We start from the raw sequence: 27,876 nt of genomic DNA on the forward strand, positions 1-27,876 counted from the left end.
CCTGAGGAATCCCCTGAGGGCCTGACACTCACTCACGTGCTTTGTTTCAGTCCCTTCTCTGAACACCTGCTCACTCTGTTGACCACACTGCAGGGGCCACAGAAGGAAATGAAACCGTGTGTAACAACTTTGCACGGCAGCCCCTGTTGACACTGTCCTCAAAGCCTGGAAACGCTCTTGAGTGTTATTTAGGGAGTTTCAGCATCTATCACCCATTTCAGGAAGCTTCATTCTGCAGCTCCTGCTGCTAGCACGTTTGCCTCTGATGATTTTATTATTATTGTTTTGTTCCTTGGGCAACTGCTGCTTCTACATCTCGACATCACTTGAAACCTCACTTGAACCTGACAGGCAAGCCGCACGTGGGGTGGGGTGCTTTGGAAGGGGTGGGATAACTGCAGACTTAGAATGCAGCTGGAGGCAACGGGTGATTTTTATGGCCCACGGAGTTTCCTCGCCACCGTTTGCTCCCTACTAACAAGGCGGGGATATGTGCTATATAAAAACTGACATGCCTGGAGTTGAGCAAACACGGGCAGGATCCTGCGGAGTGTTGGGTTCTGTTCTGGGCCATACATGGTCTCCTTGGAGCCTTGTCCAGCTCCCTTGACATGGTAGTGACTCAATTTTCCAGGTGTAGGATGGCAATACTGCTCCTGACCATGTTTCACTTGCCCATGCAGAGTGAGGCTTGTTCCTGAATGTGTCAGCTAGTGGAGCTCATCCAAGGGGAGCGCTGGCTCCTATTAATACATTCATATCCCTTTTATTAGCCACCCTGTGCGTTGCTACACCCCAGGGCGCAAAGAGCTGGCTGCCTGCCTGCACTATCAGAACCACCTTTTAATGAGTCTGAGGAGAGCTGAGCGAGGAAATGCTACATGGTTTCCAAGCAGTTGGGAACCAGACTAACAGCACCACAGAGACCATTCCCATTTAATGGGTAAATAGCACCAGATGCATTAAACAAAAGCTGCTTCTTGTTCTTCCCACGCTTTTGCTTGATCTTCTGTGCGTCGCTACAGCCAAGCCCACTCGGCCCCAGCGTATCCCTGTGTTCCCGGAGTTGAATGGGAGCTCGTTCAAGAGTGCTGTGCTTTAAACACTCTGCCTACGTCCGTTCTGGCTCAGAGTTGGAGCAAGTGTCTTTGGTGGATTTCAAAGCAGGCTGGGGGGGGGGGGATTTTCTCTGCCAGGGCTGTGACTTCACTTTTGTGATTTGTCTTAGGGCAGTCCCCAGTGGCCTGAACTGAGAGCACAGCTCCACTGAGCCAAGGGTTGAAGTGTGGGGTTGGTTGTACAAGCAGTCCCTGCCCTTAAGATCCTAGGCTGCGTCTACACTACATTTTCTCATGCTTCATTCCGATCTGTTTTTGCACAAGAGTTTTTGTGCAAAAACAAGCCATGTAGACATTTCCTTTTTGCGCAACCTCCCCTTTTTTTACACAGTGATAGAAATGTAGCCGTGTTTAGTCTGAGGTAGCTGAAACAAAATACAGGACAATGTAGCACTTTAAAGACTAACAAGATGGTTTATTAGATGATGAGCTTTCGTGGGCCAGACCCACTTCCTCAGATCAAATTGTGGAAGAAAATAGTCACAACCATATATGGGTGGGGAAAAGGGAGCCGAGCAGGCTGCTGGGCCACTCCACTTGTCACTGCCCACATGGTGAGGGGAGGGGAGGGGAACCCTGCTGCCGCTGCACCAAGTCCCCAAACTGTCTCAGGCTGTGTTGTTTGGGGTAAAGTGGAGCAGGGCCAGGGCTGGAGAAAGGAGTCAGGTAGGTCCTGCAATGTGGGGGGGGGGGGGGTTGTCCTGGACCCTGTACCTGGGGCCTTCTGGGGGAGGGGCCTCAGGCCCTGTGCCCCATGCCCTCCTTGGGCTCAGGGATTTCAAACTCAAGGCCTGCAGGCCATTTACTGCCCTACCAGTCCCACAATCTGGTCTGCACTCAGCTGCCAGCCCCAGAGCTGTGTGTCTCTATATACCCTTCCCCCAAGCCCAGCCCCTGCTCTGCCCTTCCCCCATGGCACCTGTTCCCTCAAGCCCCCCTCCCCTTAGACATGGCCTGGGAAACATGACAGCTCAGGCTGCTGCGTAGCTCTGCAGGGGCACTGACCCCCTGCTGCTGGCCCCAGCCCACCCCAGGCACCTCTGGCTGACCTGTGTATGGGGGACTGTCTAATCCATAGGGCAGTTCAGGGCAGCCGCCATGGGACCCCCCCAAATCACAGGACCTGGGGCAGACACCCTGAGCTGTCCAATAGATGGGACGGCTCTACACACAACTCCCTTGGGCCGTAGGGCTATGCTAGCAGTAACATGGATCTAGGCACTGGAAGCTGCTCTAGCCCCGCTGTGTAGCCAGTGGGCGCCTGGGATGTGTGTGCAGGAAATGCATGGAGGGAAATGTACAGAGACCCCCACCCCTCTCTTGGAGCCCTGCCAGAGGAGGGTGCCTGCTGACTCGCTAGGAGAATTTGAGGACTGGCTCTAAGGTGAGTTTTAGACCGTGGTCTAAGTAGACAGACACAGAGTAGGAGGAGAAGCTGAAGCACATGGAAGTGAAGCGACTTGCCCAAGGTCACACAGCAAATCAGTGGCAAGCTGGGAATAGACCCCTCTCCCCCCCCCCCCCCCAGGTCTCCTGAGCCTACTCCTGTTTCCTGTGTACTGGACTCAGACTACTTCCATACTGCCACATATGGGTGGAACGCTCTCTCTGACCTGGTTTGTCTGTCCTACCCAGTGTTCCCTGTAACCTGAGCACTTGTGTGGCCAACCAGGAGAGATTCAAATGCCACCCTGCTGATCAGCAGAGCGCTCACAGCCACCACCATGTATTTCTACTGATGCTGCACACCCTCGCATGCCTCAGTGCACATAAAGTTTATTTCACACAGGGATAGAAAAAAAATCCAGGAAAAATGGTCCTATCTGTCCTAAGCCCTCCACACTCAGCATGGTCATGACACTTTCAGTAAACCAGCCAGCTAGTGAGGGGCAGATGGGGACATTGGCACTTTATTTTTGTGGTGTAAATGCATCTCTGATTGTATGTTTCTTTCTCCCACTCTCTATTATGTTTTGCTTGTTGACTTTAGACTGGAAGATCTTCGGTGGGGGGAGCTGGGTTTTGTACATGTTGTAAAGGACCTAATACAATGGAGCCTCTTTCCTTGCTGGGCCTCTGTGTGCTATTGCAATAGAAATATGGAATAATACTCACTGAGGACCTGAAATGGAGTATTGTTCCTTCCCCTTCTTTCTTCTTCCACAAGAGCATCACAATGCTGCTGTGAGCTCCAGGAAAATAATAAGGGTATTTAGTTTTTGTGAAAAGTGTTGGTTATAGTTACTGCTCAAGGCAATATCGCTACATGGTGTCTGAACCCTAATAGAGAGGGATTCTGTTCTTGGGGCAGGAGGAGGAAACTCAGAACTCTGTGGCAGACATTTGGAAAGCATTTGGTTGCTGTGTACAACAAAGGGGCTGAGTTTATGGTGATGGCAACTGTTGTGTGTGGTTTTTTTCATGCAATTTCACCTTTTAAAAAAAGAAAGCTATGTTTTATTACCTCTTGTGGTGAGGGAGAAAAGCTGAAAAACATGAACCCTGAAGGCCTGAACCAGAAGGTACCCTCATGATTCAACCCGCATGGTTTGCGGGGTCTGGATTTTAACTGCTTGGGGCTGGCAATAATATGATAGTAAGCAGCTTTCCTTTGGGTAAGTCCATTTGCAGAAACAATGACCCGTACACGTGGTCTGATCGTGTTTCTTAACATTTGTACCGCACTTCCGTTCCCACATTAACCAATGACCATTTGTGACTGTTCTGTTACCCATACGGTGTAGCTCCAGCAGAGGGAGCTCCTTGCAAGAGCTGTGCGTGAATGCGAAACCTAACATTTGCTTTAAATGAACAGGATTTAAACAGCCTCCAGCCCAAGGGCAAGGGGTTTTTTTGCGGAGGAGGAAGCAGGGGGAGTCGATTGACACATCGAAAGGTAAGTCCTAAGAGTCCTGCGGGTGTAAGTTAAGGGCTCACCTGACGGGTCTTAGTCCCCTGGAGAGAGACTGGGATATTTTTAAAGAGTCTCTCCGTGTAGGATTGTGTGATGGGTTTCAATGAGACACTGTGTCATACTTTTCTTGTATTTCCCCCCTTATTTAAACGGCCGCCAGAGCTAGCACGGGGGAGGCCATTATCGAAAGGGGAGCCAAAGTATTGGAGGTCACGAGGATGCTCTATTCAGGGTGTGTTTGCAATATAGCGGCAGCAGAACCTTCCTCTCAGCCCTCCGCCAGGACTGAAGAGCTGCTGCTAGGTGAGGCTGCGTTACACCTAAATGGAGATCAGTGCAGCTGTAACCTTCAGGCTGATTGTGGCACTAAGATGCACAATAAAATCCATTGATAATGGGAAGCTGGAGGCGTGGGACAGCTTCTCTCTCCCTCCCCACGTGCTGCGTCGCCACAGCAACCGCCGACACAACGTTCCATTGGGAGAATGTAGCAATTTTCACTTTGAACCAATCAAAGCCCGGAGGGATGATTCAGCAGCCAATGAGGAGAGAGCTGCGGGGGGTAGGAGGTGGAAGGTGCAAAGATCTACGCGTGAGCCTGGCGGTACCTGGTCGAGCCCGGCCCGGAACAAAGGAGGTTGGCTCGGTCCGGTCCGTGCGGCATCAGCTGAGAGTGAGTCTGACTATCCCGAGACTGATCCAGCGCCTGGAGTTGGGTTATGCGCTGCCCGGTCCACGCTGAACAAAGCGGCCCGGACCAGAAGTTATTAACCCTTTAAAGGGGTTTCCCAAGGGCGGAGCTCCGGTTCTGAACCTATACACGTTTCTGGACACAGGAGACGAGGGGCAATGCAAACACTGTTGGCAGCAGAGAACTCTCAAGGAAAAGGAGAGACCAGAATCCAGTAGACCCAGGTCAGTGCATCAAGGGAAGGGAAGATCAGAAGCAGTGCACGAAGAGGAGACTCCAGAACCCATCAGAACCAAGCCAAAATACACACGGGGGAAACAGCGGGAATCCACCAGAAACTGGTCGGGCACAGGCGATCAAGGAAAGAAGGCACCAAGGAGAGAGCAGAAGCCAGTCACTTTATCAAGGGGAGATGTCACTGGGCCCACCATAGACCCAGATCTGCTCATCAGAGGAAGGCAAAAACAGAGGACAAGGTTGCATTAGCAGGTGAGAACAGAATGGACTGAACGGAGGAAGACAGCTGCAACTGAGGTTAAGGTTGATTGTTGTGGAGAAAATAAAGCCACCAACTTGTTTTTCAGAGGCTGGACTCAACTGAGAAGTGGGTGAGGATAATTAGGAGGGGGCTGCGCCAGCATCACAGGGGAGTTGTTCCAAAGCATGGCTGGCGTTTCTACGTGTACCCAGGTCTGTTTTGCATGAGGAGCCAGCCAGCTGAGCAAGAGATCAGTGCAATGCCAGAGATGCCCCATCATGGTGATGTGCTAACACCTCCTCCTACTGCCAGTGTTTCAATGGACAGCAATGTAGTGGCCATCATCATAGCTGCAAGTGAGTACCCTGTCTTACTTTTGGGGTTCCTTCAGTGGGGTGGGAAGTGAGGAGCTGAGCTTCCTATGTGTTTGCTGCTACATTGACAAACTCTTAAAGCTGTACATGGCAGAGAACAAAACTCTCAAATGTGTCTCCTCCCCAAGAGTTAAAATCCCTTTGATTCCCCCCTGCTTGGATTTTCCAGGCTCCTTTCTCCTCTCTTTAGCAACAGAGGGCCCATTTCTCCAAGTGCTGCTGCATATACATTGTGCCATGGCTGTGAAATTAGGGTTGGGAATTCTATTCTGGAGTTGCTGTGAAAGGTACCTGGCAAGAGAGGGAGGGAGAGCACACCCCCACCTCCGGCACAGCTGGATTTTCAAAGGGACCCATAACTCCCATTGACTTCATCAGAACTGTGGTGCTTAGCACCGCTGAATATCCAGTGATGTGTATGGAGAGTGTGTGTGAGGGGTGGGTTTCACCAAGTGCTTTTATGTTAGGAACATTATTTTTTCTTCTTTTTTCTGATGGACTTTTGGAGAAGCCCCAGGTAGGCGGAGAGAACTTGCCTTTCCCATCTACCGGCTTGGGGGAGCTGTGCTTGCGTTAATTGGTCTGCCTGGAACTGAACATTTTGTTTGATTCTGCTTACCTGGGTTTTTATCACGTGTCCATCACATATTGTTCAGAACAATTAGCATTGAAGCGCCTGGTTTCCAGGTGACCCATTAAAAAACAGACACGCTATTCCAGCTGGCAGCCCGTTCTGTCAACCTGTATTGACATGTAATTCCCTTCCATGACCTGTAATTCCCTGCATGTTTCATAAAGCCTCCATCACGGAGGAAGACGGGATCCTTTTGTCCACTTAGAAATGTGATCTTTGAGTCAGGGTGTCTCACATGTAATGTTTCACAGATAAAATCTGTTTCAGATCCCAGAGAGACTGGACATGACACTACATTTTCTGAACATTGTATGTGGAAATAATCCCCTTTTAACGTATCTGCCAGGACCCGAGTCCTGATTCCTTTGTTTTTGCTGCTATATTGGCAACAGGGGCGGCCCATCCATACAGGTGAACTAGGCAGTTGCCTAGGGCGCCAAGTTAAATGGGGCGCCAAATGGTGGCACAATATCATTGAGGGGTTTGGAGGTGGGGGTGCCGATTGCATGGTTCGCCTAGGGTGCCCTTTGCTGGCAGCTAGACTAGGGCCACCCCTGAATGGCAAACACCTATAGCTACTTAATAGCAACACTCAGCCCTTTGGCCAGGCGCTCTCACAAGGGCCTTACACAAACAACTGTGTTATGGTAAATTTCACAGTTCCCTCTTTGGGATCTGAAGCAGATTTTATCTGTGAAACATTTCAGGTGAGACACCCTGACTCAAAGAGCACACTTTTAAGTGACAAAAGTGTTCCATCTTCCTCCCTGATGGAGGCTTTATAGAACATGCAGGGAATTATTTCCCGCTCCACCGTATGGAGTCAATACAGGTTGACAGAACAGGCTGCCGGATGTTTCTTTGTTAGTTGGAATAAATAAATGGCCCTTTGTATCCACAGAGGAGGAAATTTGAACTGGGATGGGGAGTGGACTAAATAACTCACTTAAGTCCATGCAGCCTGTCGGTGTCAGAGCTGCGACTAGAACTCAGGAATCCTGCTCTAGCTGTTTACCTCTCTCATGCATTGTAAAGGCATGTCTACACTAGGAAATGATTTTGAATATACTATTTAGAAATAGTGTGTCCACACTGCAGAGAAGCCTCAAAATTAGTCCAAGGCAGGCTCCCTTAATGTGGATGCCACTACCTCGGCTCTCCAGGAAGCACTGGGGAGTCATTACTTTGAATGACTCTGGGGAGGAGTTATTCTGAAATAGCAGCAGTGGTGCATCCACACTACTCCTATTTCGAAATGAACATTATTCCTCATGGAAAGCAGGAGTTGTTATTTCAAAATAACGGGCCTGATAGTGTGAGGATACTGCTTATTATTTTGAAATCACGAGCATGGCTAAGGAATGCGCTTTCTCGTGCTGTGCTTTGTGTCAAGTGATCTAACCAGGGAAACGTGGAACCCTGATCTCTGATCCTGGCCAGGGTGCCCGTTCTCTTCTAATATGGCTATGCTAGTCAGTCTTTCCGAGGGTCCTCCACCCTTTTGTCTTCATGCAATTAACACAAGACTTCACCTTCCAGCCCTTTGCAGGCATGGAAGTTGGGGAGAAAGAGAGAGAGCCCTTGTGTGAAAGCTGGAGCAGGAATGTGACAAAACAGGGGATTATGGGCCCATCCTCAAGGCTTATACTCCTGGCTCTTCTGCTGATGCTCATCCAGTCCCTCAGTATGCCAACAGACTATAAAGAAGACTCATCTCTTAAGAGAGAAAATGAATGAGAATTCATAGTAATAATAATTCATTACACCACCTAGTTCTTATATATGGTGTTTTTCATCAGCAGATGAAGTGGTTTGAGATCCTCAGCTGAAAGGCAAATTGGCTTGTTCTGATGCGTAGAAGGGCTGGTTCCATTCTGCCCACGTGAAGGATAAGTGGGCACAGATTCCGTTTCAATACAGACCTAGCTGCTCTACCGCCCCCCCTCCCCACGCCCCCCCAGCTACACAGAAGGGACGTTTGCCTCTGGATAGGGAAGGAGACAGATACCACTTCCCATTGGGTTTTAAGCATCCTCAGAAAGGAGAGAGGCAGCTGCTGTTGGGAAACTGGCTAGCAGATGGCTGCGTCGGCCACCTGGCTCCTTCCCCGGAGTGCCGGATAGAGGACGAAAGCGGGAGGCTTTAAGGAGCCTCTAGGTTATCTGTGACCGGCCGGGCATCCCAGGCCAGGTGGTGAACTTGTTTGTTCTTTCTTATCTCGGCAGCAGTTTCTTCGTCTGTCTTCATAGTGGCGATATTGGTGCTGCTACTGCTCTTGTACCACCGGGACCCCCTGTGCTGTCAGTTCCTCTGTTCCTGCCGCTTCTTTCAGAGTCCCAGCCAATATGTAAGTATCCTGCCCACCCGTCTGGCTACGCCTCTGTGTCCTAACCCTTACTTGCAAATCCCTTACATCTCCGTACTGTGCTGCTTTGGAGCTAGGTTGGAAGTCAGCAACCCTGCAGCAGCCTGGTTAGAGAACCCTGGTGCAGTCTGATCCCCCAGCCAGTGCGATGCTGGATGGTGGTGTGGCCCCATTCATGGTTCTCTTACTGAATGATAGTGTGTTGCATAGAAAGACTCTGACTCTCTCAGCTTCTCATTCATTCTCTCTCCAAACAAAGCCCAGCTAGAGACCCTTGCACCCAAACCTGCCATATTGGACAGTTAGAGTGCATCTACATGGCAGCGTAGCTCGAAATAAGATACACAATTTGAGCTATGCAAATTAATTGTGTATTGTATTTCGATCTAATTTTGAAATAAATAACCCACTATTCCAAAACGTCCCTACCTCCTTGTGGAATGAGGTTTACAGGGACATCGGAGTAGCGAGCCCATTACATTTTGAAATAACGGGTTTGCTGTGAAGACACAGGATAGCTGTTTCGGGATACTCCAGTATCCTGAAATAGCGTTGCAGTGTAGACATAGCCTTAGTGATGAAAAGCAGCAGTCAGGGGCAATCACAGAGTTAGGAGAGGAGCATCAGAGAACACCCTGAGTGATTGACGTCAGCAGGGTTTTATTCCCACAGTGTAACAGAGAGCTCCCTCCCCTCTGCCTTTCCTGCCCTCCTGTTTGCAGCCAGGCTTTGCTGCACGCCTTCTCGTCACAGGCACATGGCACAGCAGGAAAAGCTGCTGTGAAGCACAGTGGAAATATAAGACTTTGCTGCTGGTATGCCAGCAATTTGCCACTCAACAGCTTGCGCTGAGGGAGCCAGTCAGAGCCAGAAGCCCTTCTCATACCTGGGCTGTACCTGGGGACAGCGTTGGGCATGAAAGCTAGTGGTAGGAAAGGCCAGATCATCCAGCCCATCTCCCTGCCTCTGCGGGATTGATTCCTGCCTGTGATGGATTGACCTCCAAAACCGGCAGGGCTCAGGTTCCAAAGGAGAGACAGTTTGGAAGGGTACAGAACTGTTCAGGGCCTTCATTAGGACTGATGGGACCCTGTACTATTAAATGAATAGTACCTGCAGTACTATTAAACTGGTGCCCTATGCCCAATGGCAGCCTGGGGAAGGGAACAAATGGTTTTTCAGAGATGTGATTTTATAATCTTCAGCAACACACTCATGAAATATTTTTCACGCACATTTTAAACTAAGGTGCCATGTCGACTACCACAGTAAGTTCACAAATTGACAGGATATACCTGGGGTTGGCAAATGCCTGTTATATGGTTTTATTGCCACTCGAATGGCTCTTTCACAAGTTCAGTGTTCTGCTAACAGGTCTGGCAGGCTTTCTCACTTGTAAGTTAACTAGATCCTCCCTGGAGGAAGCAGAAGCCACAGAACAGGGATAGGAAGAGGCAGGTGGGTACATATGAAGACCCAGTGGTGCCCCAAATTTCCTCCGCATATGGGCCAGAAAGGCCCTGGGATTGTTGCACACAAGAAAGCATCCAGACAGACACATGGGTATGATGTGACAAGAAGTAATTAGAATTTTCCCCGTTCTTAAACAGATAGCAGCTCAGGAGAGGAAGGAGGCACGAGGCTGAGAGAGAAAGTCCTTCAGAGCATGAAAGGCAAATATTAGAGTCCCACTGAAGTAAGGGCCATCGTGGGCTGAGAAGTCCCACTAGTGGATCATACTGGAAACAAGGGCTTCTTTGCTGACTTTCCCTGCACAGAGGGAAGGGGCCAGGAGACCCCTGGATCTGGATTACTTCACCCCTTTCCCCTCAGCTGTTCCGAGGAGGTGCTCTCCACATTGATATGTTATGGGGAGCTGCCAGCAGGCTCTAGCAAACACCTGTTCATGGAAGCTAGTCTCCTGCTTTCACCGAGATGTGAAAATGTAGGAGGCTTCAGTGCACACACCTGTCACACCTGTTCTTTGTGGTGTCTTCATGTTTCCCTACAAGGTAGGCCCCCAAGAGACCCCAGCAGAAAGGGGTTTTTTCCCCACAGGTAGTGAGCAGCTGTCCTCCTGCAAGTCAAGCAGATGTCAGTGCAGTTGTGGTGAGAGAAGTGACCATGGCCCTGTGACGCCATCGATTTGCTCTTTCGGCTGGTTCAGTCGTAGCTGCTTGAATTTCTACCATTTCCCTTGGGAAGAGGAAGGAAACCCTCTGTTAGAGAATTGTAAAACCAGCGTATTCCAGGGAACGGCCCAGTATTTGCATTCAGATGACTGGTTAGTGAGCCGGATCCTGTTCTTGTTTGCATGTGATTGAGATAATTAAATTCCGCTTCCCTCTTCTGTTGTCACTGCAGAGTGGTGGTGTGCAAGCCAGAAAGAGCCCAAGGTGAGCTACAAAGGCAAAAGCCACTCTTGTGCCTGGCTCCTTTGCTGCACCTTTGTGGTAGTGAAGGATGAAGGGGAAGGGGCTGGTTGTGGTTTACATTACTATTTACATTTTTTTGCTAGAGAACCTTTGCAGGATCCCCAGATATGAGGCTGCATCTTTTCTTCCCTACTACTAAGAGGGGTTGTGGATTCCTTTAGTCCAGGGGTGAGGAACCCTTTTTGGGTTGGGGGCCGCTGACCCACAGAAAAATGGGTCGGGGACCACACACAACTGAGAAGCAAAAAAAAAAAAATCCTCACTGACACGTTCCCTGAGTGAGAAGGAGAAAACACTCCCGACATTCCTCTCACACGCCAGCGCCTAGGCGGTCCCAGGATAGTAGGTTTTGTGTGCTCCAGCCTCATGGAGAGATTGCAGGGGGGCTGGAGTCCCAGCACAGACTCCCCAGTGCTAGAGGTGGGGAGCCCTGAGCCTCAGAGGCCAGATCCAGGCAGGCCTTAGGTTCCCCACCCGGGTTTTAGTCTGTATATGGCCTTGTTTTCACTGTAAGAAAAGGCGCATCCTTCTCTGCAGGCAAAAGTCTGGTGAAGAGGAGGCTTCACTTCAGTTACCTTCAGTTAAGCTGATGACCAGGGTTTATCTTAGATCTCCTCACTCCTGTGAAAACTGCCTTCTCTGCAACATTCCCCTGTCCCTTTTTTGTTGTGTAGTGAAGACAAGGCTTAAATCTCTTCAGCCCTCCTAGCATCTAGCCAGAGTCCTCCTGCAGAGTCCGCAGAAATGAGGGGCTGATACTTGCGATGTAAACAAACAAGCAGGGAAATTTCTTAGGCCTCGTCTACAGAAGTGGTACCACTTTAACTCTGCTGTGCTGGTGAAAGCAATAGTGCCTTTCCACCCCCTTGCCCCTAGTGCGGACACAGTTACATTGGTGTGAAGGTACTTTTGATCGGTATAGTTTATTGCCATGTGGAAAAGGGGAATAAGCTATATGGGCGTAATGCACCTTTATAGCTGCAACCAAGTAGGGGTTGGACCAGTTTAACTACAATAGAACCTAAGAGTTACGAACTGACCAGTCAACCACATACCTCATTTGGAATCAGAGCACGGGCAGTGGATATGCTAGGTGGGGGAAGGGCTTTGCCTTCCCAAACTGCCAGCCTGGCCCCTCCCACACTCCGTCCCTAGAACGCCTACTATAAGCATATTGGGGGCGGAGTGTTGCAGCCCCAAGCACCTGCCCTTCCCATGCTCCAGGAGAGGAGGCTGGGGTTGCTCACCCTCCTCTCTCCCCATGTTCCAGGTGGTGGGGGGGGCTGGGTCTGCGTGCTGCCTGGGGAGGCTGGAGTCATGCCCTTCTCTCTCCCCATTTTCCGGGGTTAGCAAGGCTGGGGCCATGTGCCACCCTCCCTCCCTGGTGCTCTAGGGTCAAGGAGGCTGGTTGCCACACACCGCCCTTTCTCCCTGGTGGTCCAGGGCCAGAGAGGCAGGGGCCACACGCTACCCTCCCTCCCCAGTGGTCCGAGGCTGGGGCCACATGCCGCCCTCTCTCTCAGTGGTACTGGAGGGAGGGTGGCTTGGTGCCTGTGGGGGGTAGGGGTGGGGCTGGAGGTTTGCCTCCCTGAATCCTACCTTCACCCCACCACCCATGAATCAGAAGTACACAGTCAGGCAGTAGCAAAGACCAGAAACAAAGAAGCAGATATAGTTAAACATAAACTAACAAAGAAATAAAGGGACAGTCCCGCAGCATTTTTCTTCTGCGTAGTAATGTTTCAAAGCTGTATTCAGTCTGTGATCAGTTGTCAACTTTTGAAAGAACAACCAGAATGTTTTGTTCTGTTATGAACATTTCAGAGCTACGGACAGACTCCATGTCCAAGGTGTTCACAACTCTAAGGTTTTACTGTATTTCAGTTTAAAACATTTTGTACCTCATACCAACATAGTTAAAGCCTACAGAAGTGGGTGTAGACCGTGAGACAGTCTTTATAAGCAGCAGAGAACAAAAGTAAATCTTCTGTTTGCTTTGTAGTTCACCTTTCCAGCTCCAGAGCTGATCTTGCAGGGCAGGCAATTAGGAAGGGAAAAAAACCATATTTACTAAATGTTTACAGATTTTTTCTCAAGTCATTAAGAGACAATGGGACACACACATACCCCTCCCCCACAGCGCCATATCTGCAGAGCCACTTCCAGCTGCAGAGGCTTAGCTGGAGAGAGAGCCATAAATGCACTGATTCTGACAAGAAGAGAAACAAAGAATGGATGAAACATAAAACCCCATCCACTTGTAGTTGGAGAAGATCACATGACACTTTTGCAAGCCTGTGAGTGATTGCCCTTGGCCAAATTCCAGTGAGGGCAATTACAGTCGGCCTCCTCACCTCCCCTATGGAGAAGTTCTTTGCTGGAAAAGGTGGGTGTAGCTGGAACACAAACCTGGGAACAAGAAAGTGCCCAGAGCTCTAATCTTTCCCTTGCTAACAAGGTCTTATTGGGGAAAATTACCATCTAGCTGTTGCAAAATAGCTTCCTGTGCCAATATCAGAATAAGGGATGAGTCTACACTTGCAGATGAGTCTACACCTGCAGTTATTTCAGAGTAAGGTGGGTTGTGAATTTAAAGTGCAATTGCTGTTATGGAATAGCACCCATTGTCTGGACATTTTATGCCAGAATAAAAGTGTCTCAATCCTGTTTTGTTTAATCCACTTCCAAATGGGATTAAGGAAATGAATTCTTATTCTGGAATGAGTGTGTCTACATCTGGGGAGCTATTCCAGAGTAGCATTCATACTGTTCCTTACTTTAAAATAACGTCCTGTGTGGACATGCCTTTGCTTTCTCTGGAGCCTTGGGCAAAAGACTTACCTCTCAGACTGCTTTTATCTACGCTAGAGGAAAGATGCTTCCCACAGCCATTAGGTATCTCAGTGAAACTAGATTCTTGAAACTTGAAAACACTGGCATAGATCCAGGGCTTGTACTGGTTCAAGATGAGTTAGTCTGATTCTAAATTGCTAGTGTATGCTCAATGCAGTGCAACACAGCACATTAATGCCACACTTATTGTAATCTGTGGAGTCCTCAGGGGATGAAGTTTGTTGCAAGCTGATTTAGTTCAGTCTGGGGGTTGCGTGCATGCATGCAGCAACTGCATATTACTGTTGCATTCCTCAGTGGCTAACTCCTGCTGCTTTGCAGCCCGCCATCACGGAGCTTCCGTTTATCAGTGTGTCCTCCCCTGCCCTGGTGTCCAGTTCCTAAGATGACCCCTTCCCTTGCTTAAAAATAGGCCTAGGGCTAGATTTAGTCCATTTGCTCTTTGATTCGAGTGCATCAGCGTTCTTGTGACTCTAGAGCGATTCTGCTCCACGGACCCCCCCAACATGGTCACATTGCTGCTTGGAGGTGTTCTCACTCCCTGGCTTGCATTGCCCTCGAGAGAGAGACGCATCAGTGCAGCGGCGGTCAAAAAGGCAAATAGGATGCTAGGAATTATTAAGAAAGGGATAGAGAATAAGACACAGAATATCTTACTGCCCCTGTATAAAACTATGGTACGCCCACATCTTGAATACTGTGTACAGATGTGGTCTCCTCACCTCAAAAAAGATATTTTGGCCTTGGAAAGGGTTCAGAAAAGGGCAACTAAAATGATTAGGGGTTTGGAACGGGTCACATATGAGAGAGGTTAAAGCGACTGGGACTTTTCAGTTTAGAAAAGAGGAGACTGAGGGCGGATATGATAGAGGTTTATAAAATCATGAGTGGTGTGGAGAGGGCCGATAAAGAAAAGTTATTTATTAGTTCCCTAAATAGAAGAACTAGAGGACACCAAATGAAATTAATGGGGAGCAGGTTTAAAACTAATAAAAGAAAGTTCTTCTTCACACAGCGTGTAGTCAACCTGTGGAACTCCTTGCCAGAGGAGGCTGTGAAGGCTAGGACTATAATAGAGTTTAAAGAGAAGCTAGATAATTTCATGGAGGTTAGGTCCATAAAAGGCTATTAGCCAGGGGATAAAATGGCGTCCTTGGCCTCTGTTTGTCAGAGGCTGGAGAGGGATGGCAGGAGACAAATCGCTTGATCGTTATCTTCGGTCCACCCTCTCTGGGGCACCTGGTGCTGGCCACTGTCGGTAGACAGGATACTGGGCTAGATGGACCTTTGGTCTGACCCAGTACGGCCGTTCTTATGAAGCTCTTGTGTCTGACCGTCATAAAGAAAAGCTGTTTGTGGAGGTTGCAAAGCAGATGTCCACGAAGGGTCACGACTAACATACCTGCTAGTGCTGGATACAGAGCAAGCAGCTCAGGATGGCCAACATTAAAACAAGGAGTGCAAGGAAGACAAGGGGCATTGAGCATCTGATCTGTCCATTTTGTAAAGACCTGGACAGGATTTTACTCAATTTTATATACCCCCTCCCAACCCAGTTTGTAGCTTCTGCTCCCAGCTCTCTCACCTCCTGCCCTCCAAGGCCGACCAGCCATGCTCATTGGAGAGTGACTGGGATAAGGATGGAGAAGAGCTTCCCATTCAGAGCCAGGATGTGGATGGGAGTGAGGACTCTGAAACAGACCAGACTGAAAGCCAGCCTGTATCCCACCCTGCAGCAATGCAACCCGAGTGCCAGCTAGCAACCCAGGCTTGGGAGCAGAGAGAGACAATGGAGGCGGAAGTATCGATGTCTCCAAGGTGGTGGGGGTACTGTGTTACCTGAGCAAGCTTCTGCTCCAGAGCCCCAGGCCTGCAGCCCCCGCCTTTTTCCTTTCTTCTACTCCCCTCACTCCAGACCCCATCTACATTCCCAAGATAGCGGCTGATCCATGAGGGCATTCAGCCTCTGTCTCACGCTACTCCCCCGACCATCGGCCCTCCTCAGGCCCACAATATGGAGGGCATGTACCCATCTGCCTGCTTTCCTTCCCCTTCCCTCAGTCGGCCTGTGTCTGAAGCCTGCCCCTCCTCAAAAACACTGGCTCCCCCTGCTCAAAATGGCAGCTGAAACCTTTCTTTTCTCAGAAATCAATACAAGCCACCAGGAGTTCTGGGGCACCTTAGAGACACAGATTTATTTGGGCATAGGCTTTCACGGGTAAAAAACAGATGCATCTGACAGAGTGGTTTTTACCCACAAAAGCTACTGCCTAGGTAAATCTTAGTCTTTAAGGTGCCCCAGGACTCCTGGTTGTTTTTACAGATACAGGCTAATCCAGCTCCCCTTCTGAGACTTGTCAAAAATCACTCGTTATTGAGACTGGTGACAGGGAGAGGAGTTTTGGCCCACGTTCATAGCCTAGGTCAGGTACACACACATATCGTGCGCCCAGCATCGGTGCAAAATGCACTGCTCCACGCTGAGGTGAGATACCCTGGAACGCATGCTGTACTATACAGTCATTGCAGGCTCCCAGTCATTTTCCTCTGCTCTTCATGTAGGCAGGGGAGACAAAGCAGAACTGAAGACTGAGGAATTGCTCAGTTTGGGTTCTCCAGTTGGAGAAAACAGCCTTTTCCCACAGCACAGCGTGTAATTCCCTCCCCTTCCTGCTGCAGTTCTGATGAATAGCCTCCCAGAGAGTCTTGCTGATTTGCCCTTTGCCTGTTTGCATAAGGCCATTCTGCCCCTCCTACTCACCTGCCACAGCAGCGTAGAGAGAGAGAGGTAGGACAGCCCAACAGGATGGAGGGGCAGTTACTATCCAGTTCATCCCAGTGCCCAGTCAGTGATCCCTTGGGCAGCACAGAACTGCCTCCACCACAAATAGAGCTCCAATCTGGACTGGACCTGCATAACTTCCCTTCCCCAGCCCTGCAGCGAGGCAGGGCAGCACGTACTGGGTACACATCCCAGTGTATTGCTTCCGTTCCTATGCACATACCATTTACCGTCTCAGGTTTCCCAAGACTGGGCAGAATCTCACAGGGTGAGAGAGGGACTAGTCACAAATACCTATGAAAGAAACACAATTATGGCCTGTCTGGAAAACAAACAATAACCTCAGGCTGGCTTCTTTTTCCCCTCATACTCTCAGCCATGGCATCTGCAATGGCTGGGTCATCCAGAACAGGGCCTCTGTCAACAGCAGTGTGTCCAGCCGCCTGAGGGGAAGAAAGGGAAAACTTTGGCTAGGATGTTTGCAGAATTCATCCCCGAGTGCCACTGCCCCCTCCCCAAATACGTGAGAAGTGCAGGCACTGACTGAGGAGCCAGGAAGAGGATGAAATGGGGCTTTCAAACCCGATTGCCACAGACAGTGTGGGACTTGCCAAGGAAGGCCTTGCCAAAAGAACAGAGTGGTGCAGAGGCAGCTCCTGGAGGCTCTGTCAAGCCAAAACACACTGCTGCAGTAAGACCCGGCCAGGTTCTTCAGCCCGTGGATAATGCAAACGACCAGCACCACTTGCAACTCCTCCCTGCTGTGCAGACAGTCCCCTGGCATCTCCAGCCTCTAGGAACAGAGCTCTCTTACTGCTCGGAACCCAGCTCTTTTGAGCCCTCCAACGCTCCTGACAAGAGTGAACTGCGCCCCTTCACCCCAGAAGCCCTGCAGACAGGAAGAGGAAGAGTAAAGGCACATTCTCGCCTCTGATTCTTACCCATCTTAGCTGCTCTACACTGCCCTGCTCTGTCTTGTTGTTTTAATGGCTTTTTTAGTTGGCCATTGCTAGCTGGGTTTGTTATATGTATTGACAAAGAAGTGTGTTTTAATATGTTTCAGAGGGGTAGCTGTATTAGTCTGTATCTACAAAAATGAGGAGTTCTGTAGCATCTTAAAGACTAACAGATTGATTTGGGCATAAGCTTTTGTGGGCAAAAACTTACTTTGTCAGGTGCATCTGACAAAGTGGTTTTTACCCACGCAAGCTTCTGCCCAAATAAATCTGTTAGTCTTTAAGGTGTTTTTGTTCTAATAGTTATTCAATTAAAATGTCAGGTTTGATCTTTTTACATTGCTATTTGTCATCTCCTAATGGAAACAGTTGAAAATTCATCATTTGTAACTAATTGCTGCATTGAAATCCCTTTAGATAAAGGTGAACTAATCCATGATGTATTAAGAGAACATAGGGTCAGGTGCCTCGTGTAACCCCATAACCGCACAGCTCACAAGGAACCCAACCCTCCCTCCACAGGCTAACAGCTGCACATTGTCAGGTCTGCGACTCAGAATAAGAACAATAGGTATCCCTAACAATAGGAATTTCACTAAGCAATTAGAGAGAGACTGCAGAACTGGAATTAATCTATTACAAGTTTGACACTGTTACCCAGAGCTTGAATAAAGACATTAAAGCTATATCTGCACTGCGGTTATTTTTTGAAAAAAGATACGCAAATTGCGGTTCACAATTTGCGTATCTTTTTCCGCTGTTTTTTTCAGAAGAGGCTTTTCCAACATTTGGCCTGTCTACATGGGCCAAATGTAAGAAAAACCTCCTCTTTCGGAAGATCCCTTATTTCTCATAAAATGAGGAATACAGGGATGCCTAAAGAATGCGCCCGCTTTTTTGGAAACTGTTCCAAAAAAGCAGATGTGTTCCCTGGATGTGGCATAGTTTTTCCAGGATACCAGAGGTATCCTGGAAAAACTCTGCAATCTAGACATAGACTAACTAGTTGGTGCATTACAAAACCAATTTACCCTGCCTTTAACATCCCTATTTTCACATCAAAAACTATGAATGGGATACATCCAGCCCACTTAATTAGCCTCATTAACATCAGACAGACAACTGACAGGTACTACTTCTGTTGTTATATCTAATCTATTTATCTATCTTGGTTTTTTTTTATTTCCACTCCAATTCATAGGATAAAGCTCATGATGATGATGTGTGTGTGTATGTGTATATATATATATATTGTTAGTCTCTAAAGTGCTACATGTTGGTTTTAATAGTCTCCTAGGTGTTTCTATAGGTTGCCTTGCTGGCTCCTGGAATTGCAAAGCAAGTGTCTGCAGCCAAAGAGTATGAATAGGGGACTTAGCCTATGCACTGAGCTAGGGATGGGGTAGGAAAGCCAAACAGAATGGGAGACCCAGAGAGCAGATCTCAGGACTTTTTACAGAGCTGCACAGGTCAGGGCTGTTTCCAGCTGTTACTGATGGCAACTTCAGCACACTCCATCTCGGTACTAGCAGAGGTTACTGGATATGTTATTGCCTGCTGGCAGCAATCCGCTCACTGTGTTGAGCACACTGCATGCCTCCCTAAGCCTCCAGCGCACACACCGAATGCCAGGACTGTCACCTTGAATTAATTTATCTTTCTTTCCCTTCCCAACATGCCATGTAGGACCGTCCTCCTCCATACTTCAGCAGTAACCAGCGGCTGATGGGACCCCAATCCGGAGCACAGCAATTGGAGAGCGCCACCGATAACCCAGGGGTGCAGGTGAGGGTGCTGTGGGTACAGGGTCTTCCCTGATGGGGTAGGTAAGAGTGCTCTGGGGAAGAAGGCTGTTGTATTAATTTTGATGGACTAAAAGGGCCCAGAGCATCAATGGTCTTTCTGTGACCCTGTGACTGTCCAACATTAAAGTTTTAAGCAGCATTCTGGGTTTGGTATGCAAAGACCTCCATCTGCTTGAGACCATATAAGCAGACACACTATTACAGAGCATGTTCGCCCTTTAATAAAGATAAAGAAAAGGAAAAACAGTGAAAACATTTGCAATGTAAAGTATTAAGTAAGTGAAGCTTCCGTTTTAACACCCTGGCTCCCTTTCCCGTTAGCTATAGACAGGTTCTGGAAGGACCTACGGATGTTAAGAGGCAGGTATTTAACTAATTGAGTAGTCGATAGAATTTTTATTGACTACTCAATTAGTCGATAGGCAGCCCGGCTCAGTCCCAGCTCGCACTGGGTGCTGGACCAAACCCCGTTGCAGCTCTGCAATTTAAAAGGCAGTAGGGGCCAGGCACTGTCCCCCAGCTCCTACTGGGTTTTAAATTGCAGAGTTGCAGCAGGGTTTGGTCCCGTACTCAGCACAAGCCGGGAATGAGCCGGGCTGCCCGCTTGCCCGGTTCCTACTACATTTTAAATGCAAAGCCCATAGCGGCCTGCATACAGAGGCAGCAAGCAGGGGGGATGCAAGTAGTTGACTAGCCGACTACTCCCTTATATCCCTAGAAGGAATCCCTCCCCTTTATGAGAGTCCTTGAGGTGGTATTAAAGCTGATCATAACTGGAGCTGTTAGTCTGGTCCCATTTTCCTGAAAGACAAAATAAGACAAACGCACACTGGCAGGGGAAAGAGAACCCCAACAAAGCTAGAAAAGGCGGTCACCTGGGTTCCTGGTGTCAGGATGATGCTCAGGGTCAAGCCAAGGCATACCCAATGGGGTGATGATGGATCTTGGAGTCCCAAGCGAAAGTGGAGGTTGCAGCATCATGATAAAGACGGTATAGCCATGTTAGTTTGTCTCAGCAAAAACAAAAGAAGCCCCGTGGCACATTAAAGACCAGCAAATATATTTGGGCATCAGCTTTCATAGTGTATCTGATAAAGTAGGTTCCAGCCCATGAAAGCTGATGCTCAAATACATTTGCAAAAAGAACGAAAAGTCCTGTGGCACCTTATAGACTAACAAATTTATTAGTCTATAAGGTGCCACAGGACTTTTCGATGTTTTTGCAGATTCAGACTAACATGGCTTCCCCTCTGATACTTCCAAATACATTTGTTAGTCTTTAAGGGTATGTCTAGACTACATGCCTCTGCCAGCAGAGGCATGTAAATTAGACATACCGACATAGTCAATGAAGCAGGGATTTAAATATCCCCCGCTCCATTAAAATAAAAATGGCCACCGCATTGTGCTGGCTCAGCTGATCGTCGGCTCAACACGGCAGTCAAGACGCGGATCGGTTGGCAAGGAAAGCCTTTGCCAACCGATCCCTTATGCCTCATGAAACATGGCCAGCAGAGGCATGTAGTCCAGCCACAGTGCACCTCATTTTTTTTATGATAAAGCTTGCTTCCGGTCCACCCATCTCCCACCCAGCAGTCGTCTGATTTCCCTCCCAACACCTGGTCCACTCAGGACCCCACAGGGTAGTGATGAGCAAAACAGCCCATCTTCCCCAGATCTGGCTCAGCAATCAGGCCTAATTTCTAACAGCATCCCACTCTTCCTGCTTGCCAGGCCTGATCTTTGTCCCTTTTCCCAGCAATTCTCATGGGTTAGTGTTACTAATTTCTTACACTTGAGCTTACAATGAGGGTAAATTCCTAGGCCCAGTTATAGCAACAGGGCTGCAAAGAGATCATGACACACAGTGAAAGATGCTTTGGGTGTAGGGGCCGGGGGAATTGCGAGATTCAAGGGAGAGAATGAGGCCATTCCTGGGTGCAAGATCAGGATAAAATCCCCTTCTGTAGGAGCAGGATGCCAGAGAGCTTGGTCCTATTGCAGGGAGGGTTTGGGCATGAAACACTGGGCAGAATCTCCTGGGCGTGGATGCTGCAGGCATGGGGCTGCCATGGGAACTCAAGGACACTGTCAGCACAGAGTGCTGGAGAGGGTGTGTTTAGAGACAGGGCTCCACAGACCCTGGTTTCTGGGGGCATTCAGTGGGGTGCTCTGAGCACGGGCACCCTGAACGGATTTCCTGGGCTGAGAGCTCCTCGCTTACTGGGTGCGCTGTTTGCCTGAGTCACCCGTATGACATGTTTCCGTGCCGGGCGGCACTGGATATTTTTAGGGAGAGGAACTATTTTGCGTTGGACCCCCCAGCAGCTATCAGCTCCCTCCCTGGGAGCAGCTGCGCTTGCCGAGCTACGAGAGCGTGCGGAAGAAGGATCGGCAGCGGGAGATCCACCAGATGATTGCCGAGAGGTTTGGGCTGTGGGCAGACCCCTCCCAGGAGGTGAGTGGAAGGCTGCCAGCATCCTGCCTTTGACTGTCTAGAAGCACAGCAATTGTCCCATCCTGTTTCCTGATAGGCCTTCCCCAGCCCTCTGCACTGCATCGGTAGGGCCCTCTCTCCTCCATCTCTGCAGCTGCTCTGGGAAAGGCACACTGACCTCCAGGAAATGCCACAGTCTGCGAGCGCACGATAGATCCCTCCCCTGTGCATCTGCAGCAAGGCCTCCAAAAACCACACTGGGAGAGGGCACAGGGTTGCTGGTCTCTTTGAAGATGGAAATGTGCCTTTGGGATCTAACAGGATTCCAAGTCCTTCTTCTCCCCCCTGGCATCCCTCCTGGCTGCGATGACTGTTGAATATTTCCCCCCTGCCTGGGTTTGTTCATAAATTATAGGCTTGCTCACCTGCCAACCCTTCAGCTCTCTGTTCAGTAGGCCAGGGAGGTCTCGACTGTCTGAAGTTTCTACATCCAGTTGAGCAGGTCAGTCCTGTGGCAACACCCCCAGTGGGATAAGTCTGCTGTACCATCCTCTCCATCATACCACATCCAGGCCTGTCTAGGGCATAATGGAAATCTGTGAATCTTTTAATATAGTGGGATTCCTCCCATGGGATTCCTTTCTTTAATGGCTGAGCCATTAAGCCTGTATCCAAAAAAAGATTCAGTGCAATGGACACTACGACTCTTAGCCTGGCCTCCTCATGGCACTTTGCATATGCCGTAGGGATGTAAAATCCTGTTTAATCAGTTAATAAGTTAAATGTTAACTGGGATCCCACAGGCAGGGGGCTGCTGCAGCCCAGCTGGGCTGGAGTGGCCCCCCGCCCACAGTGTGGTACAGTGGGCCTGGCTAGGCTGGAGTGCCCCTCCCACCTGTGTCTTGGGTGGGGGGCTGCAGAAGCCTGGCCAAGCCCACTGTGTTGCAGGCTGCTCCGGCCACAGTTGCTCTGGCTGTGCTAGGCCTGCTGACCCATGCTGCACATGGGGGCTGCTCTGGTCAGGCTGGGCCCACCACACTGTGGATGGGGAGCTGCTCCAGCCGGGCCGGGTCCACTATACCGCACAATGGGGGGAGCTGTTCCAGCCAGGCCGGGTCCACTATACCGCACAATGGGGGGAGCTGTTCCAGCCAGGCTGGGTCCACTATACCGCACAATGGGGGGAGCTGTTCCAGCCAGGCCTGGTTCACTCTACCGCACAATGGGGGGAGCTGCTCCAGCCCAGCCAGGCCGCTGTTAACCAGTAAGCTTACCTGTTAACCGGTTACATCCCTAATGTGCAGAGTGCATGATGTACACTTATGAAACTGCCTAGCACAGGGGTGGCCAACCTGTGGCTTCGGAGCCACATGTGGCTCTTCGGAAGTTAATACGCGGCTCCTTACATAGGTACCAAATCCAGGGTGGGAGCTACAGGTGCCAGCTTTCCACTGGGCTGGAGGGTGCTCACTGTTCAACCCAGCTCTGCCCTAGGCGCTGTCCCTTCCACAGTGCCTCTAGGATCCTGCCACTTCCTACCCTCTCCACTGAGCCTCTCATACCCACACTTCCCCCCTCCAGTGTCTCCCACTGAGAGCTGATGCCGGTGGGCACAAGGAAAAGGAGGAGGAGACACTGACCGGTGGGGCTGCCAGTGGGCGGGATGTGCTGAGATTGGTGGTGGGGAGATGATCAGGGCTGGTGTCATAACTGTTGCTCTTTGACAATGTGCACTGGTATATTCTGGCTCCGTCTCAGGTTTAGGTTGGCCACCCCTGGCCTAGGACCTTGTGAGGCAGAGAACCTGAAGCACAGAGAGGGAAGGGCCTTGCCTCAGAGGGAGATGGTAGTAAAACCAGGATTAGAATGCAGGAGTTCTAGCTCCTTGCTCTGTACCACACATCTCACCTCACCCTGATTCCTCTGCAGAAGTGGGGATGTTTTAATCACTCAAGCCCCAACCCTCAAAAGGTATTTAGGCTCCATTGATTTCAGTGGGAGTTAGGAGTCTAAATACCGTTGAGAAGCTTTGGCCACAGCTTCTAGTGATGGGAGCAGTATAAACACCTGAATTGTCAGGTCTGGCTTATAGATACCCACAAGCAACAGCTGGCATTAAGTGTACAGAACACTATAGATGGGGATGGGGAATATGCTAACGCCAATCTTATTTTAACAGAAAAATAATAATTTTGGATGGAAGATTTTCCTGAGAAAAGGTTTTTAGTAGAAATGCTGACAGGCTCCTGAGCTGCTTAGCAAGAGCCACAGATGGGGATGAAGAGATGCAGTGTAGGAGTGGGTGGGATGGCCGTAATAGCTGTATTGGATTTCCACCTTAACTCTTCATAATCTCCTCCTGTACACTCATCTAGGTGGCAGTGTAGAGGGTGTAATGGAGGCCCCAGAGAGTTGAATTTCAGAGCCGTGACAATGGTGTGAATGGACTCACTTAAACCTCTTATATAACACGGGGTAATCTTCACCAGTGTTTATTGTTATTCAGCATAATGGACTTTTCTTTCCTCTATCTCAGCTGCCACCCCCCTATGAGCAAGCCCTACGTCATCCTCCAGCCTGCCCAGAACCCGGAGCAGGGTCAGAGTTACCAGACGGACACAGATTGCTGGATGCATTCCCGTCCTCCATCAGCTACCCAACTCAAAGGAACACAGCTGTGTAGAAGGGGAATCAACCCTGGAACACCTCTCCTTCCCTCTGCCACAAGGACAGCGCAAGGCCTGGGACGTCTGTCCCTTCCTGCAGGGCAGAGATGCACCTCATGCCTTCATCCAGTTGCACAAACCATTGAGGACCACTTGTGCAGATCCCAGGCAAAGCAGTGGAGATTTCCATCCACTGACTCCCCACACAAGAATGAAGGTAGAGTGAATACCAGGATCTATCTACCAGCCATCTCTCTCCCAGGAACGGTGGAATAAACCTGAAGCCATTTCTTTTCCACTGTTTCCACTCTAGTAACCTTATCTTAACCAAAGACCATGGAATAATCCTCAGTCATTTCGGTTGTATTTGAGAGGGCAGAGCAAAGGTGATGGTCCACCAGCCAAGGACTGTCCCTGGAGAAAAGGCAGGTGGCTCTTCCACTGTAATACACCTCTATGAGGCTGCAGCAGCTACTGCCACCCACTCCAAGGATTAAACCTCCGAAGCTCAGCATTTCTTCCTTAAATGCTTTATCTTATCTACTCCCTATGTTGTAAAAACATTTACTTTATCAGGTACCAGGGGGAAGCCTGGCCTGCCAATGCCGTATGAATGTATTTGTACTAGAGCTATTGTCATCATAGCTAGGTGCTCCACATTCACATCCTTCTGGGATATAAAATGCTATGTGGAGAAGTCTGCTAAGTTCAGACAAGATAAAAGTTCAGCAAGGGCTAGGGTTCTGGGGATTGAACAGCCAGATGCTTCACAATGCGATCAACAAAAGTCAGAGGACAGCAGCATTTCAGAACAGCAGGAGCGGTGTACCAAGATGTGCAGCTGGGAAAGTGTTAATGGGGATTTCACCCTGAAAGGAGCAAGGGCAGATGAACCAAGCTGATACCACTTCATAAACAAGAGGCAATTTGAGCTCTGTAGCTCAGATAATCTAATTATCCCTGTGATGTTGCAATTGCAATTCAGATTTCCACCTACTTTTTATATTTCAGGATAAACTTTTAAAGTGTTTACAATATGGTAGATGAAACAGAGACAGTCAGATCACAAGATATCTAAGGAGTGACTGAGTGCTGTGAAATGACTGCTCAGCAGACTGACAAAACAGAAGTTGTGTTGTTTGGATTTTGGCCTTGGGGTATGCCTCTTTCACCCTTCAACTCAGGAGCATGATATTCTCAGACTTCTTCCCAAGTTGGGAGTTCCAAACTCAAGTCCAATTAGCTTTGAAACTGTGGCCACATCACCTCCTTTATGTCAGGGGGAGATTGAATAAATTTGTTAGGGTTTGAGTGTTAAAGAAAAAAAAAGAGACAAAAAGCCAATGAGGTTTTCATTTTGGAATGACACACACTTTTTTTTGGTGGTTACTAGAGAAGGGAAAATTCTCTTCTGCAGTATTAAACCTAAACGCAACAGGATAGTGCCAGTGCCAAATGAAACTAAGGACAAAAATAAAACCAACCAGTCTAGTTTTGTAGAAGGTGAGTGACAGTGCAAAATATAATTAGAATCACAGAACTAGAAGGGACCTCGAGGTCATCGAGTCCAGTCCCCTGCCTTCATGGCAGGACCAAGCACTGTCTAGAATGAAGGACTCTTTTTAAAAATAACTTGTTTACTAATCTGAGGAAGTAAGAGGCATGGATAAGGGTTTTTTTTTTAAAAAAAAATCACATTATGCTAGAAATGATAGGAACAGAACATTTTACACACTTATTAAAACCAAAACCTTTAGAATTCAGGAAGCCTTTTTTTTCCCCCCACTGATTCCTATGCCATTGGACAATGCTGTAACATGAGTGTTACAAACAGGAGGGATGCAAAATCCAGACACATTGTTTTAGAGTGAAACTTTAGAAAGTCGTGGTTTATTTTTTACCACAATCAATATGGCAGTTTCCCTTTTAAATATGCTCACCATGGCAGGACGGGACATGGCCGTAACTCCAAAGCTATTTCATGATTAAACATTCTCATTCTCTGCAGCTGTCTTTTGGACAGGGAGCACCTGGAGTTCCCTATTCTACCAAAGCTGACAGGAATGTTACAATGAAACTTCTGTGTGAGGCTTGCAGCTTTGCCAGTACACCCAGAGCTCATCATGAGAGCAGAGTTGGTGGTTTGGGTCTCCCTGGACTTTCCCCTCTGAGGAGAACCACAAACAATAGACATAGCTCCTTCTGGTACTTGTTCCTGCCAATAAACTGCAGCATTGGGAACCCAGTAATTCCTTGCATGCAGGTTTATTACTTTTACCAATATACTAAAAACTCTTTCATTAAGAGGAAGAGGAATGACAACAGGATTCAATAAAGCATCTGATCCCCACATAGGTCACTCCTGCTTATTAAAAATTGTGATTACAGTTAGCGCAAACCAGGAGGCATCGACTGAATCACTAATTCCTGAGTAATAACCTTGACTCTGGAGCCTTCAGCAAATCCCATGCTCCAGTTTCCCCCATGGGAATAGCTGCTTTCCTACTTCACACACATTATGAGTTCATGTTTCCAAAGTGTTGGTCATTATCCCTGTGTTACCAACTAGAAGATTTACCCAGCGTTGCTCAGTTCCTTAACTCAAATACTTTTTGTTTTTCTTCCTGTAAATCATTGGTTTGGGGGGCTCAGTATGCAGGCAGCTCCAGGGAGAGAGAACAACCCCAGCCCTGTCTCACCGCAGCAGCTTCCGGTCATGTGAGAAGCATCTCTCCATGGCTGCTGCAGCAGGCACAACAGGCGTAGGGGTGTTTACAAACTCTCTCAAATATAGAGTAGATAGCTGTTGCTTTCTCCACCCCTGCCTCTGTGGGATTATAGCTGTCCTGATGCCCATCTTTTGTCTGTTGCCGCCCCACTGTGGTCATTATATGAGCTAACTGTCCCTGCTATCAGATCCCTCCCTTTGTTTCTCATAAAACAGAGTCACATTACAGGCATATCCCATTGTCCTGGCACAACCAAACCCTGATCTTGCTTTAAATTATAAGAGGAAGTGGCATACCCATTTTGGTGGTCCTAGCTCTTACTGTTTAGAAGGAGTTCTTCAACAGACAGAAACTCTCAAATATATAATGAATCGGGAAACTGAGGCAGGGGCCCAATGCCACAGAATGAGCTGGTACCAAAGCTGGGATTAGAATTCAGATTCTATTCCTTTTTCAGAATTCCCAGTGTACATCAGATGCAGTCAGGACAGGAACTGTTCCAATGAATAGTGAGAAACAAAATGGCTGTGCCTGGAACTGGATAATTCCTGTGCAGAAAGTACAGTATTTCCAGTTGGACTGGAGCACAGCTATCCAGAAGGGAAAGGCAGATTCACTGAGCCTTTTTGTTTTTAAACT

General features: G+C 48.8%; 1 protein-coding gene across 3 annotated transcripts; it reads left to right on the forward strand.

The window, feature by feature from the left end:
• The first annotated feature begins 32 nt into the window (after positions 1 to 32).
• LOC102445430 (uncharacterized) lies at positions 33 to 27,754 on the forward strand. 3 transcript variants are annotated; one of them, XM_014574607.3, is made up of 6 exons: positions 33 to 5,212; positions 5,308 to 5,557; positions 8,435 to 8,556; positions 19,287 to 19,385; positions 21,699 to 21,863; positions 24,379 to 27,754. In XM_014574607.3, exons 2-6 carry the CDS (start codon positions 5,425 to 5,427, stop codon positions 24,523 to 24,525), a joined length of 666 nt encoding a protein of 221 aa, XP_014430093.1. In that variant the 5' UTR covers positions 33 to 5,212; positions 5,308 to 5,424; the 3' UTR covers positions 24,526 to 27,754. The 3 variants fall into 3 exon arrangements, with proteins under 3 accessions (XP_014430093.1, XP_014430092.1, XP_014430096.1); XM_014574606.3 differs by having other exon boundaries at positions 33 to 5,557; XM_014574610.3 differs by having other exon boundaries at positions 33 to 5,557; positions 8,438 to 8,556.
• Positions 27,755 to 27,876: the final 122 nt, after the last annotated feature.

The sequence above is a fragment of the Pelodiscus sinensis genome, chromosome 20, assembly GCF_049634645.1.
Source record: "Pelodiscus sinensis isolate JC-2024 chromosome 20, ASM4963464v1, whole genome shotgun sequence".
NCBI lineage: Eukaryota > Metazoa > Chordata > Testudines > Trionychidae > Pelodiscus > Pelodiscus sinensis.

Coding starts and splice junctions, on each gene's coding strand:
- LOC102445430 (XM_014574606.3), top strand. CDS start 5,425: ATGAGGAGCCAGCCAGCTGAGCAAGAGATCAGTGCAATGCCAGAGATG. Junction 5,558..8,434: donor GGCCATCATCATAGCTGCAA/GTGAGTACCCTG, acceptor TTATCTCGGCAG/CAGTTTCTTCGTCTGTCTTC. Junction 8,557..19,286: donor TTCAGAGTCCCAGCCAATAT/GTAAGTATCCTG, acceptor CATGCCATGTAG/GACCGTCCTCCTCCATACTT.